Source organism: Setaria italica, chromosome I (genome assembly GCF_000263155.2).
Source record: "Setaria italica strain Yugu1 chromosome I, Setaria_italica_v2.0, whole genome shotgun sequence".
In the NCBI taxonomy this organism is placed as follows: Eukaryota; Viridiplantae; Streptophyta; class Magnoliopsida; order Poales; family Poaceae; genus Setaria; species Setaria italica.
In genome coordinates, this window is record NC_028450.1 from 37,525,788 (window position 1) to 37,543,236 (window position 17,449).

Below are 17,449 nucleotides of genomic sequence, written 5' to 3' on the forward strand. Positions count from 1 at the left end.
GAATCGTAAAGTATATAACCATACAGCAATATTAGCACCACAAATAACGAATGAACTTGCGGTAATTAAAAAGAATGGGAAGGAATGATACACTGCCAGTTCGATGGGCTCACTTACAACAGGATCATACAAAACCAAAATCAACCGATCCGTGGCAATAAAATCCACGAGGATAAGAGCATCCAACAGATCAATACTCCAAAATGATCAGGAAATGACAATCATCAGTAACCTATATATTTCTAATTTTCTATAAACAACTGAGGTTCTCTTGATACACACCGTCCATCCAAATCTTCTCTGGCGAGCTCTCTATTCTTTGATCCCAGACGTGTTCTTCCACTAGTATCTGAAGGGGATGAGAGCCTGGCAAGAACTTATGATGTTGATTGGTCATAGATAGATCAATCAACGTACTTAGTATCTCCCCCCACTCGGTGGTGCCGGTGGCAACCGGTTAGGTGTGCGTTTGCTGCCAGAGTTGGCATCCCCATTTTCATGGCGCCGACCACGACTGTCAGCACTTCTCGACCTTGTCTCATGCTGTGAACTGGAACGGTCAACAGAGCCGTTTGCTGCAGAAGCAAAGGCAGACTTCCAGTCCTCACCAGACTGGCCAGGCGACCGTGGGCTACTCTCTGCAAGTAAATTTATGTCCGCTCAAAGGTTAGGTTCCTGATTTTTGCTACCAAAAAGCAAAGGCAGAATGAATGGAAATTGTAACAAAATGGTCCTCATATTTACACCAAGCAATGTCGATCTGAGTATCCAACTAGTTGGCAGGACTTCTAGACAAAGTCAATGAAATTTACATGTGAACTCGTGAACTAAGTATAATACTAAATTATTTCAAGGTCATTATACTATACAATTCTGGATTCCAAAGAAAAAGGGTACTGCAAGCAGTGGCAAACCCATGTGTCATGGTGGTGCTGCAAGCAGTGGCAAATGAGTGTGCTCTATGATGCTTGGCCAGAGCAGCAGAGCTCCACGAGTTGCTCATAAGGAGGTTTGCCTGGATGCATAACCCTGCATTTAGGATGCTGGTCGTCTACATTTTTGTGTATCACAACTCGCAAGCCATTTTAATTTCTGTCAAGGCATATGCTGGGGTGTGTTCTGAGGGTATGTTAGGTATGTTAGGGCGGGGAGTTAACTCCCTATCCCTTGTACTTATTCCTTTCTTAATGAAATGATATGCAGCTCTCATGCGTGCAGGAAAAAAAGGACAAGGGTACTTGTTTGGCTAATGCACTGTACTTTATCATATATTACCTACTTACAGTAGCAATGGTTTTCCATCATGATTACGATCATAGACAATGCGGAGATTCATGCACATATTGTGGCAATAATTGATGGCAAAAAGGTGAAATATTTAATCCTAACCACCAGCTAACAAGGATGGCCCTGGAGAGTGCCTGCTCAACCCAGTAAAAAATTGGGAGAATGAATTTTGGTTAGGCATTTTCATAATTCCTGTCCATAGGGATGCTCCAAATAAGGGTGGCCAGAAAGATTTCGACAAAAATATTAGATAACAATAGCCATCACTCCATTAGCTTTAGTTATGCTGCTAATATAAGCATGTTCCCTGAACATACGAGAATAGTCATTCCAGCCACCAATCAAAATAGTGTAGTAGATTTGCCTCAGACATTTTCATAATGTTTAAAAATCAGTGCACAGTTATGCTTAACCAGGAAAACCGATGTGCAAATGGGCTCTAATTTGTGACTTGGTAGTATTGAGAATCAAGAATGAGCGACCTATTAACTTAATTTTGAATAAAAGGGAAGACTTAACTTTGAAGATATAAAACCATATTCCGTGTCAAATTAAGAAAAATCACGAATAGATATGTATCACATTGGTGAGCATAATGCAGAATTCGAAGTATAGCTAGCTTACCAGCTCCAGAACTATCATTTGCATTCGTAGCTGCTCTATTATCATGGATGCTGAGCTGGCGAGTAAGCTTTGACAAGAGGGACGACTGTTTTTGGTACTTTTCACGCCTACGTTTAGCATTGTGGTCCTCTTGGAGTAGTTCTTCGATCTTTGCATTGCTTTGTGCACTACAAGTGAGAAAAATGGAACAGAATCAGCAAGAAACTATAAAAAATTGCAATGTCAAACATTTTCTTCTAAGTACTTTGAAATACTAGTAACACCTTCAACAGTCACCACACAGGAGTGTGAACTGTGAAGTGCAAAGGAAAAAAAAATGAGAAGTGCATGAACCGACTAGGGGATGGGTAGGGGTGACTATGGGGTCACTGTGATGGTCAAGGCCAAACCAACAAAGCAACAGTACTTTTCTAGTAACAATATTCCAGGAAAGGAAACATAATGAATGAAAGAATAAGTAAAAGTTGATTGCAATGTTAACAAACTTCTGCAATAACAAGTTTGCAAGTACCTCATGTCCAGAGGGACTAAGGGTTCATGGGACAAGATTGGTCAAGATACACAGTTAATTTCAGTTTTAAACAATCAAGCAAGTCTTAAACAAACAATGGCACATTATGAGTGACAAGGAGTGGCAAACAAATGATAAAGCAAGATGAGAAATATTAATATACTATGCCTGCATCTGAGTGGTGCATACTAGCTATAAGTGCAAGGATACCAAAGCCACAAGTGCGAGAAGCAATAGTACACATCAGTTTGCAGAACTCAAGCACAGATAAAGACGCTACTTCTACCATTTTCCTCATTTCTTCGAATCTTATGCAAAGCACCAACTGAAAGAATAATAACTAGACCTTCACATGGCCAGGAACCATAAAGAATATTTAGTTTGTTGTTCCATATAGACAGTACCTCTTCAATTTTTTAATATGGAATACAGTTTTCTAAAACTTTTTTGAAAGTATAAGGCATTCATGTTAATTTATTGATGTTTTCCAGGTTTTGTCCTCGTTCATTGTATATTCCCTGACCTGCATTCCTGATTAATATCCCACTAGCAGGCTGACTATTCTCTCTCATGTTTGTAAGGTAAATAGGGATAGAACCGTCAAAAAAAGGTAAATAGGGATAGCATGGCCATTATTTTTTCTCTTTCTTTTGGTTTCTTGGCCTTAATCTTTGAGCTCATCCAATGTCTTATATTTTGAACATAGTATATTAAAGGGAGAGCAAACCTTATGGAGCTGTACAACTGGTTTAGCATATCTTCTTTTGATTTCTCCACTTGGCAAAGTACAACAGCCTGATCATGCAAAAGACAATGAACATTACTCTACAAATCACAAGGTTCAAAGAATCGACTGAAACTACAAGTATTAACCTTTGGAACATTTGCTGCCAAACTGTTCAAAACAGCCTCAACATAACCACGAACTTCTTGAGACATCCATCGAAGTTCTTCTTCAGGATCGGCAGGCTTCCGGGCCATCGTATCCTTAAAGAAAAAAAAGAGAGAAGGTGTCATAGTGGTTGTAGAGCAAAGCAGTAATATGAAGTGATCTTGTCTTGGATAAATTTAAATGACAAACATGATAAGGTGATAGCTTTAGGTAGAGTTGAGTCAATGGTGAAAAAGAACAATAGACTTCCTTTAGATAACAAGAAATGAGCATTATCCAGTTGGTGGATGGTCCAGAAGTGCCTCAACATCCCTTGGCCACAACTTGCGTTTGTGCTCAAGTGTGAAGATAGTTTTTTTTTAGCGTCCAAGTTTAGTCAGTTCAACTTGAAAGGTTTGCTGTCGGTTCAGCCAAAAGCTGGCTGGTTCAATTGTGGTTGCACAATTTCAATGACATTTGCATTGGCCATTTGCCCATTGTAATTTTTTTCCAGTTGGTCATGTCTTGTCTTTAATAATATAATGTCGAATGCTAAGATTCGCTTCATAAAAAAAATACAGGTACCAAGTCAGGCATCTGCTAGAGCTTACAAGGGATCCATCAGAACGACTGTGTCTCATAGAACCATCCTCAGGAGCATTTGGACCCTTAACAGAGCCACCTTTGCTTTGAATAACACCTTTTATCTTCTTAATCCATTCAACCTTGTCAGCCATACTCTCAGCCTTCAATATAACGGCACTGTGAGCTGCAAACATGAAATAAACATTTATAGCAAAAAGGACTGAAAAAGATAAACCTTTAAGACAAGCTATAACATATACGTGTACAGACCTTTTAAGACAGTTTTGTAGGCAACCCTATTGGTAATCTTAAAAACAAGACTTGGTCCTTTTTCTTGCCCATTTGCCTTCTTCGAATCCTTAGAACTCTTGGAAATTTCTTCCTCCTCTATCTCTTCCAAGTTACATTCCTAAATCAGACAGTAGATCATTTTGTTAAACAGATCGTACCACACTTCCCATAGCCGTGTACATGTTGCCTCTCAGTTCAGATATGAATTCCAACTTTCCATAACAGAAAAATTAAACTTTTAAAGTGTGGATGAGAAAGTATACTAACTGCTTTTCAAAATAAATGTAATTTTAAGATGTGTGCAATAAGCATATGAACTTTTGCTGCTAATATACACAAAAAGTATCAAGACTGGTTGTAGAAACTACAGTGCCTTTTGTCATAGAACTATTTCAGAAACTATATTTGGTACAAAGTGACTGTAAAAGGTTCGAATTGGGGAACATTTCAATGTCTAGAGTGGCATCTATCAAACAGTGATTGTACTATTCAGAGTATAAGTAGGATTGACATCTAAGCACACCTCCAAGACAATGACACCTCGAAAATGTCTCTCCTCTTGCTTCTTAGTGTATCCAAGCTGGACGGGGAAAAGGGTCAAAAGTGAATCATGTAAGCCATCTCAAATTAGAGAAGATATCAAATATCAGCAAAGAATGTTAAGAAAATTATTGAAAGATAGCATTCAGAATATTCAGCATTGGAGGGAATCACAAAGGAGATTTATTAACCTTCCCGCTCTTCTCATTTAGAACAAACCACCTCTTGCTCCATTCATTATTTTTTGCACTTTTCTTCAAAAGGTAACCTGGTGATAAAAGAAGAAACATGTCACCAAATAGAAGTATGACACCATATAATTGGAAAATAAAAAATCAAATTTTTGGCAAGTTACACCCATTACACTTAAATCTGAATGCATGCATTGTATACAAGTAGCAAAAGGTCACATAAGACTAAGAGTTCTGAACAAGTTAACAATAAACCAAACAGATTGAACTCTTATCAAAATGGTTCTTCCGTTCTAATGAACCAAATTTGATGAGGGGGCAGAATTTTAAAAAACTGAAGTGTTCTCAAAGAAAAAATGCACTGCCAAATTGCTATGAGAAAACATGACGTTATTCCACCCTATGGCACATTGTCATACCTGCAGTTATTTCGCCACCAGGCCCAGCAACCTGCAAATTTGGTCCCTCTTTTGTTTCCTTATCTTGCTGATTGAATTTATCCTTCATTGATTTTAGGCTACCGCCAGCTTCATCCGATCCTGTTTGGGGGCTTGAAGCCTAATACATGTGAGAAAGAATGTCAACAGGCAAGACAAAACTAATACCAAGAGTCTAGCAGTTCTTAAGTACATATATTTGTGCATCCTGAGAAAAGAGGGAGAAGTCATACCCTGTTCATCTTGGATTGGTCTGCATCTTGTCCTTTCTTAGACGATCTGCTATTTTTCAACTCATCCTCACGACGCTGTCTTTCCATTCTGCAAATATCAGGCAAAGATAAAGATGAGAAAAGATGCTATTTTACCACATGACACATTCACATGATCATAAAATTCTGTAAAGGCACCAGTTGAGAAAATCATCTATCCATTTCAACTAAGTGAACAGATTAGTTAATGAGAAACACACAAATGGAACTTGATGTATAAAAAAATCACTAGTGCAGCATTTCATTTCTCTAATTAGTTTACACAGTACGCAATGACATAAATCAGGCAGAACAGATTATTTGCTTAAGACTTGCATTAAAATAGAATGAATAAAATAAGCAAGCTAATTTGTTCGAAGAGTGATTGACCTTCTCTGTACTAATCGGATGAAGTGTTGTGGAGGAACAAAAGCTCGCTCCATATCAACAAGTGCAACCACCATCTTTTTTGCATCACTTTTGAAAGCATCTAATGCATTAGATGCAATTGCAATGACCTTGACAAAGGAATGTTGTGTTCAGAAATTAGCCTTAATACGAATCATAAACGCAAGTAGGAAAAAGGGTAAAGCTGGTTACAGCAAAAGAGCGAGTGATACCTCACGCTTGAATGGAGGGTATCTTCCTAGTCCTGGTGTAGCATTTGCAGCAGCGTTTACTATGTCTAACAAAACACGGTGTACCTAGTGTGTTGATTGACATAATAATTAGTTAGCATATCAGAAGGTAAAGTCAATGTGGAAGTACGGTAGTTTAAAGATGCAAAATATAACAGAACTGTCTTAAATTTATCTTCACCCAAAGACAAAGGAAAATCAGATACAGACCTCTTCAACACAGAGTCGTGATGGCTCCTTCGCCATTTCCAGAACTCCTTTTATTAAGGATTTTAAACCTTTCTCTGGAGATATCAAATAAGGTTGATAACCATCCGCTTCCAAGACAATCTATAATAGGAAGAGAATTTTATTCATCATAGGCCAAAAGAATTGCCAAATCTATAATTAAATATAGAGTAGCTAGCTTTTGAATTTACCCTCTTCACATTGTTCAAATCAAAATGCCTGTCCAGCGGAAGTTGTTTGATCCTATCTGGAAACTTGCCCTCAAAACTTGCAACAATTTTCCAACCAGACCCCTTTGAGTAGAAAAAGTACAACACTCTTGTGATCAGTTACTCCATTTGGTGAAAGCTTATATATAACCAGAAAATCACTAATGGGGATCATCACTAACCTCACCAGAAGTAATATGAGCGAGAAATTTATCTTCAAATTCTCGACACAGCTCTAGAGCAACTGCCCTGGTTCCTTCAGCACTTTGTACCATTGATTCCCCTAGCCTTGCAAGTTCATCTTGCACTATCTGGGATTTACCCTGAAGTCTGAAATTGGAGCAGGGTGTATGTAATTCAATCATTATGAGCTATTATGAACTCAATTGGTAGATAGAATGGGTGATTAATACAGGTTGCATAGGTCATTATTTCAGTGACTAACAGAATTCGAAAGGTGCTTTCAAGGTGATCATCAACTAGTAGTCAAGTGGAAGCTGTCTATGTATCTCCTTTTTCACATGGCATTCCTCTTAGCAGATTCGAATGTTGGTCCTGTAACTACAGATGCAGAAGTTGTTGCAGGACCACCTAGTTGCCGCATGTACATATTATGTGGATTTAACCAGAAGGTCAGTAGATAAGAGAACATTTGCAATCATAGAATCGTGGATGATTTGTCAGATGTGAAATACCTAGATCCTCAAAAGCTTTTTGTTGACTGACCGAAGAAAAGGCCTGAAGAATCTAAGCTAAATGGTAGCTAGGCCCATGTAAGCTAACCGCCGATGCCATTGCACAAATATAAAACACACATGATTCCTTTACATTAGCATAATCCAACGCCAATAAAACAAGTGCTATATCCTTTCCTATCAGTAAAGAAATGGTATCACTTTAAAAAAAAAGTAAAGAAAGGTATCTGAAATTCTTTCTATTTCAAGGACCAACATGGGAATTTCTAGACATCAAAAGGAGAGGATATGCCTTCAATTTCACATTTGCCACATCTATCATATCAATGGTTTGACAAGCATGGTCAGTAAACTTGAATGTCTAACAATTAACTTTTGTTCTTTATTTCCTATTGGTTATTCTTGGGTGGAGGGCACAAAGTTATTTTAAAAGTAAAATGCAGGATGATCAGCATAGGATGCATACCCGCTCAACAAGTTAGGTAGCCGAACTTTCATCCGTTTACGTATCTGCTTAGCAATGGTGTCCACGAGAGCAATTCTCCCCAGCTTACTCTGAGGTGCACCAGTTAGAATGGATTTAAGGGTTTCAGCCTCAGCTCGCCAAGCTGTTTCCAGTGAATTATCAGACCCAACTGACCCTGACTGAGCAGATGCAATTGCGACAGACTGTCCTATCAGAGCAACCCACTCAATATCAGCTGCTGCTCGTGGGGCACCCTTGTTAGACAAAATGGCCTGAACACAAGAAACAGTTTTTGCATCCGCAGCTGCTTGATCGATTTTGCTTAATACACCAATTGTTCTAGTTCCTACAGCAGTTAAACAAGACAAAATATCAATTGATATTGAGAGAGTGGCTATGATATTGTGGAGGAAATGATCAAATTAGAAGGACAGACCATCTGGATCAATATCCTTCGCTAGTCTAAGAGCTCTAGAAGATGCAACATCAGCAGCTTGCATTGCCGGTATCACAACAATCAATATCGCATCATTGTGTCCAGCATATTCACTGATCTGAAATGAGAAAGTAGTCGCCATTATGAAACATAACTGAGACAACATAATAAATGTAACCAGTAAACTAACAATCTTGTTGTGTGGTGCACGCGTAAACGTGTTTCTGTGAAGGTCAAACAACAAAAGACTCCTAATTGGGGAAACAATTAGTCAATTACAATCTTTTGGGGGCACTCAATCAGTGGCAGAGCTTGAGCCTGAGTTGAGCAGTCGCAGAATTTTAAGTTTTTGACGGATTGATCCCCACAGTTATTATTCTCTGTATCCAGTATCCATAAATCCAATAGTATTCCAATTCACATTAGTGAATACTGAATAATTAGACCACCAATTATTCTAGCGATCGCCTAAACCTTCATGACTAGTTGATGAGCAATAACATAAAACATTGCAAGAAGTACTCACTGTTGAATCATCCATAACTCGTTGGTCTATGCCAGGTAAATCAATCAATTTCAACGGAGGAGCTGGAAAAACAGAAACAAGAGATAATGCAATGTGAAACAAGAGCCCAGAGAAAACAGAACAAAGTAAACAGAAGCATCTAATGCACACCATGTATTACAATTGTCAGATATTGAGCTCATTCAGTGTAGGGTTCTAATCAAGTAGACCATTGCACTATCCTTCAATAAGTAATAACCGATTAGAAGAGCCTCACTGATCAAGCCTCGCTGATTAGAAATACCATTCCAGCATTAAATGGAACATACAAGGCAGAACACATCTATGTTCTAGAGCTAGAAGTTACACTCACTGATGTGTCTCTCCTTTAAAATATGATGGTTGTACCATTCCAGCATTATGTGGAACATACAACTACAGCTAGAAGAACAATTTGGAAACCTTCTCAATACTTAGCTACATTGCCCCCAACCCGTGCCCAATTATTCAGCTTGTTACTGGGTTAGCAACATTGCCCAGCTACTAGAGAAAGGTGCAATCTAACAACCAACCTGTACTTGTCCGCAGCTTAAGGTAAATTTCATCCGTTCGGCCTCTCCCGGATCCTTTGCTAAGCCTATCCTGCAGCGAATGCCGGAGTGCACCTGCAGGCCACATCACAAACCAAAAACCGCCACCAAACTCAGCAAAACGACCAACCGCGCCCATTGGTAGATCTGGCTGCGCGAGGCGAGATCTCACTCACTTGCCGACACCTGCTGCGACTTGCTGTCGATCTGCAGGACGATGGACTTGCTGCTGAGCCCCGGATCCCTCGCCAGGTCTACCACTATCGGCGCCCGCGTCGCCCCGTTCTCCCCTGTGGGCTGCAACACCACAGCAACCACCACCGGAGTATCATATAAGCGAATGCTCATGCTCAAAGCAGAAGAGAACGAGCTAAGCGTAACGCACTCACCAGTACGGGGTGGCCGATGAGGCTGTTCAGCACGGCCGACTTGCCAGCACCCTGCACGGAAACCGAGCAAATCGGAATGAGTCAGATCGAGCAGCGGGGGCTGCCAGGGGTTCCGAGCTCGCGTGGCGGGCACTTACGACGTTGCCGAGCGCGACGGCGTTGAGGAAGGTGGAGGGGCGGCGCGAGGCGGTCTCGTCGGAAGGGTCATCGTCGGCGAGGAGCGAAGCGGCCTGCCGCATGGACTCGGAGAGCTGGACGAGCTCGTCGATGGCCTCCATGGCTGCCGCCGACGACATGGCCGCAGGGATCTCGAGGACGGTCGGGGAGATCTCGGGGTGGTGGGCTTGGGGATTGGGGAGGTGCGGTGCGGGTGCGGAGAAATTGGAGGCGGACTCGTGGAATCCGCGAAGCGAGCCCGGGGGTGTTTTGAGAACCGAGACGGGCACAAGGGGTAGTCGTTGCCTGACTGCTTTTCAAGTGACGGGACCAGCGACTCACCGGCGCGGTGCGGTGCGGTGCGTTTGTTCGGGCACGCGCACGTCGGGTGTGGTTTCAGATCTGGCCGGCTCGGGAGCCGCTCAGCCGACGAGTTTGTAACGCTCAAGAGGCGGGTTGGGCGAAAAAAGGCTGGAGATACGCGCGGACAACGGCTGGCGAAGTGGTGATCCGCAGAACGGACTCGTCGGATCGCGAATATAAACCCGTGGACGCCCCACCTCTCATTCTCCCGCGCCAAGCATCATCGTGTTCTCCAATCCAAGGCGAAGGAAGGCAATGGCGGCGGCGAACGGCCCATCACCGGGGAGGTTGGCATCCGTTTACAGCGAGGTGCAGACGAGCCGCCTCCACCATGCGCTCCAGCTCCCCTCCGTCCTCTGCTCCCAATTCACCCTCGTCGACGGGCCGCCCAGCTCGGCTACCGGAAACCCGGGTAACGACGACATGCACCCCCTTGATCTCGCCTCGCTCCTCGTCCTCGATATTCCGATCGCGCTCGTTCTTGCCTTACGCTCGGTTTGATCTGATCCCCGCAGATGAGATCGCGAAGCTGTTCCCCAACCTGTTCGGGCAGCCGTCGGCGGCGCTGGTGCCGGCCAAGGAGGCTGTGGAGGGGAAACCGTTGAAGGTCGGTGTGGTACTCTCTGGCGGACAGGCACCCGGTGGACACAATGTGATCTGCGGTATCTTCGGTGAGGGCTCTTTGATCCGCTCTTAGGGCCATGAATCGTTCTAAGAACTGCGAGTGATAGCAGTACGAAGTCTCCATTTAGGGGCGTCCAATTTTGAACTGGTTAGAGAGTAGGACTGTACAATTGTTTGTAAATCAACATTTGTAGAGAGATCTCCACCTATTCCTTGCAAATATATATTAGTGTATCTCGTGGGATCATCTGTGCCATGGATGGGATTTTTGTTACGATATTTGGATTCTGAAACTAATATTAACTCATAAGTTCCAGCATAGACGAGTTATCTGAAGTAGCTTAAGAGCAAGTGTGCTGTTATTATGATATCTTCTCGCTAATGCATATGTCGGTTCAGATTTCTTGCAGCAACGTGCAAAGGGCAGCACAATGTATGGATTCAAGGGAGGCCCGGCAGGGGTGATGAACTGCAAGTATGTTGAACTCAACACCGATTTTGTCTACCCCTACAGAAACCAGGTTATCCACGCTTTCTTGATGATATCAGCTCAATGTTACACGCTTAATTGTGATCTAATACTATGATTTGTAAAGTCATTGTGTTAAGATTGAAAAGTATGTAGGTCACGTTCAGTTATATAGAATGTCAACAGCCTTCCACTATTTGGTACAACCATGCCTCTTTAGTTTGCTACATTGATGCGAAGCAATGCCTTGAAGATGTTAGGCGACATACCATTCTTGATCGCTAACTCAGTTTAAGTGCATTGGAATTGAAAAAGGGCTAAAGAGTTGTTTTCTTCTATTTCCAACAGGGTGGATTTGATATGATCTGCAGTGGGAGGGATAAGATTGAAACACCAGAGCAGGTACATCCCTTATGTCCATGTTTCATCGTACATATCTCTACCTAATATTAAATCGAATAACGCTTTTGCCAAAAATTTTCGTCCGTCCTAACAAGTGGGTCCCAATTGTCAGAGGGCTCCCGCGCCGCCCTGGCCCGACCTCGGCCCCGGCCGCCCGCGCCGCCCCGGCCCTGGCCCCAGCCCTGCTCGAGCCGCCTCGGCCGCGCCGCCCGCCTCGGCTGGGGGAGAGGGAGGAGGAGCCGGCCAGATCCGGCAGAGGAGAAGGAGAGGGAGGAGAGGAGGTAGGGGCCGAGCCGGCGTAGGAGAAGGAGAGAGAGAGATGGAGAGAGAGAGAGAGGAGAGGAGGTAGGGGAGAGGCCGAGGGCAACTTGCCAAAGTCCCGCGGGTCGAAGATGAAGACGGGGAGGAGGGAGGATGACGCCCCTGCCGCGGCGTGGAACGGCTCGTGGTCGAGGAGTCTGAGGTCGGTCTGGAACCAAACGAGCGTGCGGCGGCGGCTCGCGGCGACAGGCGCGCCGGAGGGGAAGGAGCGGGAGAGCCCCGGCGTGGAGGCGGGCAGCGGCGAGATGACGGAGGAGGTGGCGAAGTTGAGGTGGGTGGGGTGGCGGGATGGGGACTGCGCCCGAAGGGGTGGAGGCAGACGGCGAGCGTGGAGATTTGGGTGGGGAGGTGGATGGTGGACGGGATGGAGGCAAGTGTGTGTGTGTGGGGGGGGGTCGGCGCGCAGATGTTGAGGGAGAGTGAGAAGGATGCGAAGGGGAGGAGGCTGGGGTCCTTGCGCGTCTGGGCGCCGGCGTCGGAGGCTCCAACTCTACCTAATATTCTTCTGCCTCTTTTTTTTGTCCGGCTCGACCCTGGTCGCCCGTCTGCCATGGCCGCCCCGCCTAGCCACGCCCGAGCCACCTCGGTCGCGCCGCCCGGCCTGCGCCTGCCACCCGCCTCGGCTGGGGGAGAGGGAGGAGGAGCTGGGGGAGAGGGAGTGGGGGCCGGCCGGATCCGACGGAGGAGAAGGAGAGGGAGGAGAGAGGGAGCGAACTAGGGAAAACCGGCCCCTGCCCACGAGGAAAACCTCTGCTAGAAATTAAATAGGCAAGTAAAAACTCAAAAAAAATGCATGGAAAGGATTTGATGATCCTTTGACCTCTCCGAGAAGCACTCCTACCCTTTCGGATTATACGAGTAAAAATAATGAAACTCCATAGAGCATCCACCATCCCTGCCATACGTGGTAATGATCGTAGCCATACTTCCCTTTTGGTATCATGATAAAAAAATATTCTTAGTTTGCAAGGAACGTATATGTAAATATTTTTTTAAAAAATATTTCAAGCTATCTATTTAGTTTCCAAACTTTAGCAACCGTTTGTCACTTGAAAAAACATGACATTTATTAGGAGTCCAATATGTACTAGAGTAGAAAAAATACACATGAAGATAAAAATTATCGCATATTGAGCAGCGTTTATGCTGTGCTACTTGCACATAGAAATGGATCCGCATCTACCAACGCATATACGCTACATTCGAACAACAACAGTGTTTGCTAAGCCAGAATATATGTGAAATATGGTCGCTTTGTATGGTACAACATGGTTACATATTTTTTCTATAGCAACTCTCTTGCTTGAATAAAAAAGTTTTAATTTAATGAGTATTTGAGTTGAAGGAAATACTTAATTCAAAATTCTTTTGGTTTTCTATTTGTGCAGACATCCAATGAGTGCAATAAAATTTTAGTGATGAAAATAAAAAATATCATAAGTTTAAAAAACACAATTGATCTTTTACCGTAGCAATGCACGGGTATTTTGCTAGTGATTGTTAAAAGTCTTTTCTTTTTAATACTGAAGTACTTTTCAACTGTGGCCAAAATATCACCCTGCTGGTCGCTACATGAAACATCTTGGGATTGTCTAGTTTAAGCAAGCTGAAGATACAGCCAACAAACTTGAGTTGGATGGACTTGTTGTTATTGGAGGTGATGATTCAAATACTAATGCGTGCCTTATTGCGGAATACTTCAGGTTGGTGTCTAAGAATACAAATCATTTTGCTGCTCCATGTGTAAAACTCTTTGTTTGCTATGAAACAAGCTTTGTACTTAGGCTTCAAAACTTAAATGTTTTATGGCCTTTTTTATACATGCCACCTTGAATTATTATGTGATGGTCTTATTGTTTATGACAATTATGTTAGTTACATATGCTACTATTAGCATGCAATCATGACTAGTTCTATTGATGATTTTCTACTTCCTGGGCTCGTGGCAAGTACGTTTAGTAAAAATGAGACCCTTGCTTAGACAAAAGAATCCCTATGCAGGTCAAAGAACCTAAAGACTCGTGTTATTGGGTGTCCCAAGACTATTGATGGAGATCTAAAATGCAAGGAGGTCCCAACAAGTTTTGGATTTGATACTGCTTGCAAGGTACCATGTGTTTTTTGTATACACAAGTTTTTTTAGTCGGCATCAGATTTTGTAATACATTGTTAGTTACAGAATGCCTCCAGCCATCTTTCTACCCTCTCGTGTGACATAAATAAAACACAAACTGCTAACAAACATGTCATGTGAATGGATATTATGTTTTGCAGATTTACTCTGAAATGATTGGAAACGTGATGACTGATGCACGATCATCAGGGAAATACTACCACTGTAAGCTTCTACGCTTATATGGTTTTGTTATTTTGCATATATTGGTCTGATTTTATTTCCCAAAAGGAGCCTTAGCATAAAAATAAACAAATTAAGGTTTGCTTGTATTATCTACCGCATTAATTAGCTGTTACAGATCCATGGCATATGGATTTTAGGTTTACAAGCTTAATGTTTATTAGGATGTAGCTAAGGATATTTCTTCTAAAGTGTCGCTAAGCATTTTGAGCCATTTACTGGTTGAATTACTTTCTATTCATAGAGTACTAACAGAAACAAAATCAGAACAGTCTTTCTTCCAAGGATAATTAACTTGCATAACTGCATTGCTAAATGTCTGTCTTCTAACCAGTTATGGTTAACCATATTAACAATTGCTTGATATCTTATTGCAGTTGTAAGACTTATGGGACGTGCTGCTTCTCACATTACTCTGGAGTGTGCCTTACAAACACACCCAAACATTGCTCTTATTGGTGAAGAGGTCAATAGTCTTCTTTTGGAAATTTATTTTATGATGTGTGTTTCCTCTGATCTTTATTCAGTGCCTATTTCTATCTTAGCTATGATTTAAATGCACAGTGTGAATTATCCGGATGGTGCCTAAGTTAACGTTTGATTCATGTACCATTCAAGCAACTAGCATTTGTTTGGTTCCTAACCAAACTTATTACTCGCCCTCGTACATTACTTTCATAGATTTTTTTTCTGCCCAAACTTCTGTATTTATGTTTCTATGCTAAAGACATTTGTCTGTGATTTCAAACAGCTGACTAAATAACATAAGCAGGTTCATTTATTTTATAGAAATGCTTGCAATGGACTGTTTTTCTATTTTTGATATGATGTTTCTGTTTGATGCACAAAAATACCACTTTTCACCTTCATTCAGGTTGCTGAAAAGAAGCAGACCCTAAAAAATGTTACAGATTACATTACTGACATTGTCTGTAAGCGTGCTGAACTTGGCTACAATTACGGTGTCATCCTTATACCAGAGGGCCTGATTGATTTCATCCCAGAGGTAAACTAGCCCTCACTATTCACTAAATCTTTCTACAAAAGGACAGTTCTTTGTTCAGTTATGCTACAGATATCTCCTTGATCCCGAGACTTCACTGCAGTTGCTTTTCCGCATTGCACACGATTCCTCATTCTTTACCCTATTAATTGTATTTTTTCCCTTCGTTTTTCCAGGTTCAGAAACTTATCGCGGAGTTAAATGAAATTTTGGCACATGATACCGTTGATGAAGCAGGTGTATGGAAAAACAAACTTGAACCAGAATCCAAGAAACTGTTTGAATTTTTACCCCCATCCATCCAGGAGCAGCTTTTACTGGAAAGAGACCCACATGGAAATGTTCAAGTAAGACAGTTTTTCATTTTATCACCTGATACCTTGTCGCAAACTGACGCTGCTCTTTTATCTTGAAATCTGTTCCTGACATCCCATGATGTTGTCTTTTCAGGTTGCCAAAATTGAAACAGAAAAAATGCTTATTGCAATGGTTGAAACAGAATTAGAGAAAAGAAAAGCTGAAGGAAAGTACAAGGGAACTTTCATAGGCCAATCCCACTTCTTTGGGTGAGCCTACATTCCTGGCTTCATGTACGAGATATAAAGTCAGACATCATCTAATTATCTTCTCAACGTCATTTTTCAGGTACGAAGGAAGGTGTGGCTTTCCAACTAATTTTGATGCCAGCTATTGCTATGCTTTAGGTTATGGTGCAGGGGCTCTTCTCCAGTGTGGGAAGACAGGCCTGATATCTTCGGTATGTCAATCTAACTTCATAAGATATTGTTTGATTAATTTCTGATTCTTCTATTGCGCTAACTTTTTTGTATATGTGTCTGTGGTCATACATATTGAAAGGTTCAAACCCTACATGAATACACAATGTTATTCAAATTACATGTTATGAACACATGTTTGGCTCCATCTCATTTTCTATAATAATTTGACAGCTGTCATATGCAGTATATGATGGTGATTATCTGCTTCACTGCTTTTTTTAAAAAAGTTTAATGGTACGTCTCTATGTTTTGTCAACTCAGGTTAGTAACCTTGCTGCGCCTGTGACTGAATGGACTGTTGGGGGGACTGCATTGACATCACTAATGGATGTTGAGAGGAGACACGGTAATTTTCGACAGCCCATTATGCTCTCTTTACTTTATTTTTCTTTATGTTTATCTTCCTAGTTTCTTTGAAAAATCAAAAAAATTCTAATTATTTATTTGAAATTGAAGAATTGCTAGGTACTACAATGATTTGATATTATTATCTTTACCATATTTACTTTGTATCTTTGGTTACAATATATTATGTCGTTATTTCATTGTTGGAAGCATTTGTTCTTCTATCTCTGACTTCACGTTTCTACCAAAATTAAATAGGCAAATTCAAGCCAGTGATCAAGAAAGCAATGGTGGAACTTGACGGTAAGTAATTTACCTTCAGATTTCATTGTTAACGATTCCCCCAGAGTTAACTCATATCAATTACTAAATTACTATACCGTGAAATTCAGGAGCTCCATATAAGAAATTTTCATCCCTGCGAGATGAATGGGCTGTGAAGAACCGTTACATCAGCCCTGGTATGTAGCGGCGAAGTTTGCCAGTAGTGACAAATGCATTCATAGATCAATGAGCTAACAACCTAATACGATGAGCTTTCTCTTAACACAGGACCCATCCAGTTTATTGGCTCTGGAGCTGACGCTGTCAGTCACACCCTGCTGTTGGAACTTGGCGTTCATGCTTGAGAGATACGATGATGTCTTATGAGATCTATCTAGTTCTCTCCCCGTTTCGTTTTTCTTTCGCAATTTTGGTATAGAAGACCTGTTCCAGGGCTAGTTTACAGTCTCCATGTCATGGGAGATCGCTGAGCTGTGAATAAGAGGTTCTGAACGTGCTTAGTTCTGGTTAGTCCAATTTGTATCCAGAATGTTTTGGCTGACATAAGATCAGAACAGTGGATGTTATGTTGCAGAGTGATTGGAATATTGGATTACTGCTCT

The 17,449-nt window shown here is 41.9% G+C and overlaps 2 protein-coding genes across 2 annotated transcripts; one reads left to right on the forward strand and one right to left on the reverse strand.

Moving 5' to 3' along the window:
* On the reverse strand, nucleotides 1–10,191 carry LOC101765864 (dynamin-2A). The gene is made up of 22 exons (XM_004953851.4): nucleotides 9,882–10,191; nucleotides 9,745–9,795; nucleotides 9,532–9,652; nucleotides 9,338–9,430; nucleotides 8,787–8,848; nucleotides 8,261–8,378; nucleotides 7,825–8,170; nucleotides 6,846–6,993; nucleotides 6,646–6,747; nucleotides 6,437–6,556; nucleotides 6,209–6,292; nucleotides 5,979–6,106; nucleotides 5,571–5,658; nucleotides 5,320–5,458; nucleotides 4,901–4,977; nucleotides 4,693–4,749; nucleotides 4,149–4,287; nucleotides 3,905–4,062; nucleotides 3,296–3,409; nucleotides 3,150–3,217; nucleotides 1,912–2,078; nucleotides 1–638 (listed from the first exon to the last, which is right to left on the reverse strand). The coding sequence occupies exons 1-22, from the start codon at nucleotides 10,038–10,040 to the stop codon at nucleotides 418–420; spliced, it is 2,760 nt and encodes a 919-aa protein (XP_004953908.1). The 5' UTR covers nucleotides 10,041–10,191; the 3' UTR covers nucleotides 1–417.
* Nucleotides 10,192–10,490: 299 nt separating this feature from the next.
* On the forward strand, nucleotides 10,491–17,427 carry LOC101761943 (pyrophosphate--fructose 6-phosphate 1-phosphotransferase subunit beta). Its single transcript, XM_004955146.3, has 16 exons — nucleotides 10,491–10,675; nucleotides 10,779–10,934; nucleotides 11,287–11,408; nucleotides 11,705–11,758; nucleotides 13,676–13,782; nucleotides 14,081–14,186; nucleotides 14,354–14,417; nucleotides 14,813–14,901; nucleotides 15,310–15,441; nucleotides 15,615–15,785; nucleotides 15,889–16,004; nucleotides 16,084–16,195; nucleotides 16,479–16,563; nucleotides 16,821–16,865; nucleotides 16,955–17,023; nucleotides 17,115–17,427. The coding sequence occupies exons 1-16, from the start codon at nucleotides 10,519–10,521 to the stop codon at nucleotides 17,189–17,191; spliced, it is 1,662 nt and encodes a 553-aa protein (XP_004955203.1). The 5' UTR covers nucleotides 10,491–10,518; the 3' UTR covers nucleotides 17,192–17,427.
* Nucleotides 17,428–17,449: the final 22 nt, after the last annotated feature.

Excerpts from the sequence above, each read along its gene's own strand:
- LOC101765864 (XM_004953851.4), bottom strand. The coding sequence starts at position 10,040 with ATGTCGTCGGCGGCAGCCATGGAGGCCATCGACGAGCTCGTCCAGCTC. Across the intron at positions 4,750-4,900 it reads TAAATGAGAAGAGCGGGAAG|CTTGGATACACTAAGAAGCA; the intron begins GTTAATAAATCT and ends TTCCCCGTCCAG. Across the intron at positions 4,288-4,692 it reads GAGGTGTCATTGTCTTGGAG|GAATGTAACTTGGAAGAGAT; the intron begins GTGTGCTTAGAT and ends TGTCTGATTTAG.
- LOC101761943 (XM_004955146.3), top strand. The coding sequence starts at position 10,519 with ATGGCGGCGGCGAACGGCCCATCACCGGGGAGGTTGGCATCCGTTTAC. Across the intron at positions 11,409-11,704 it reads TCTACCCCTACAGAAACCAG|GGTGGATTTGATATGATCTG; the intron begins GTTATCCACGCT and ends TATTTCCAACAG. Across the intron at positions 14,187-14,353 it reads GATTTGATACTGCTTGCAAG|ATTTACTCTGAAATGATTGG; the intron begins GTACCATGTGTT and ends TATGTTTTGCAG.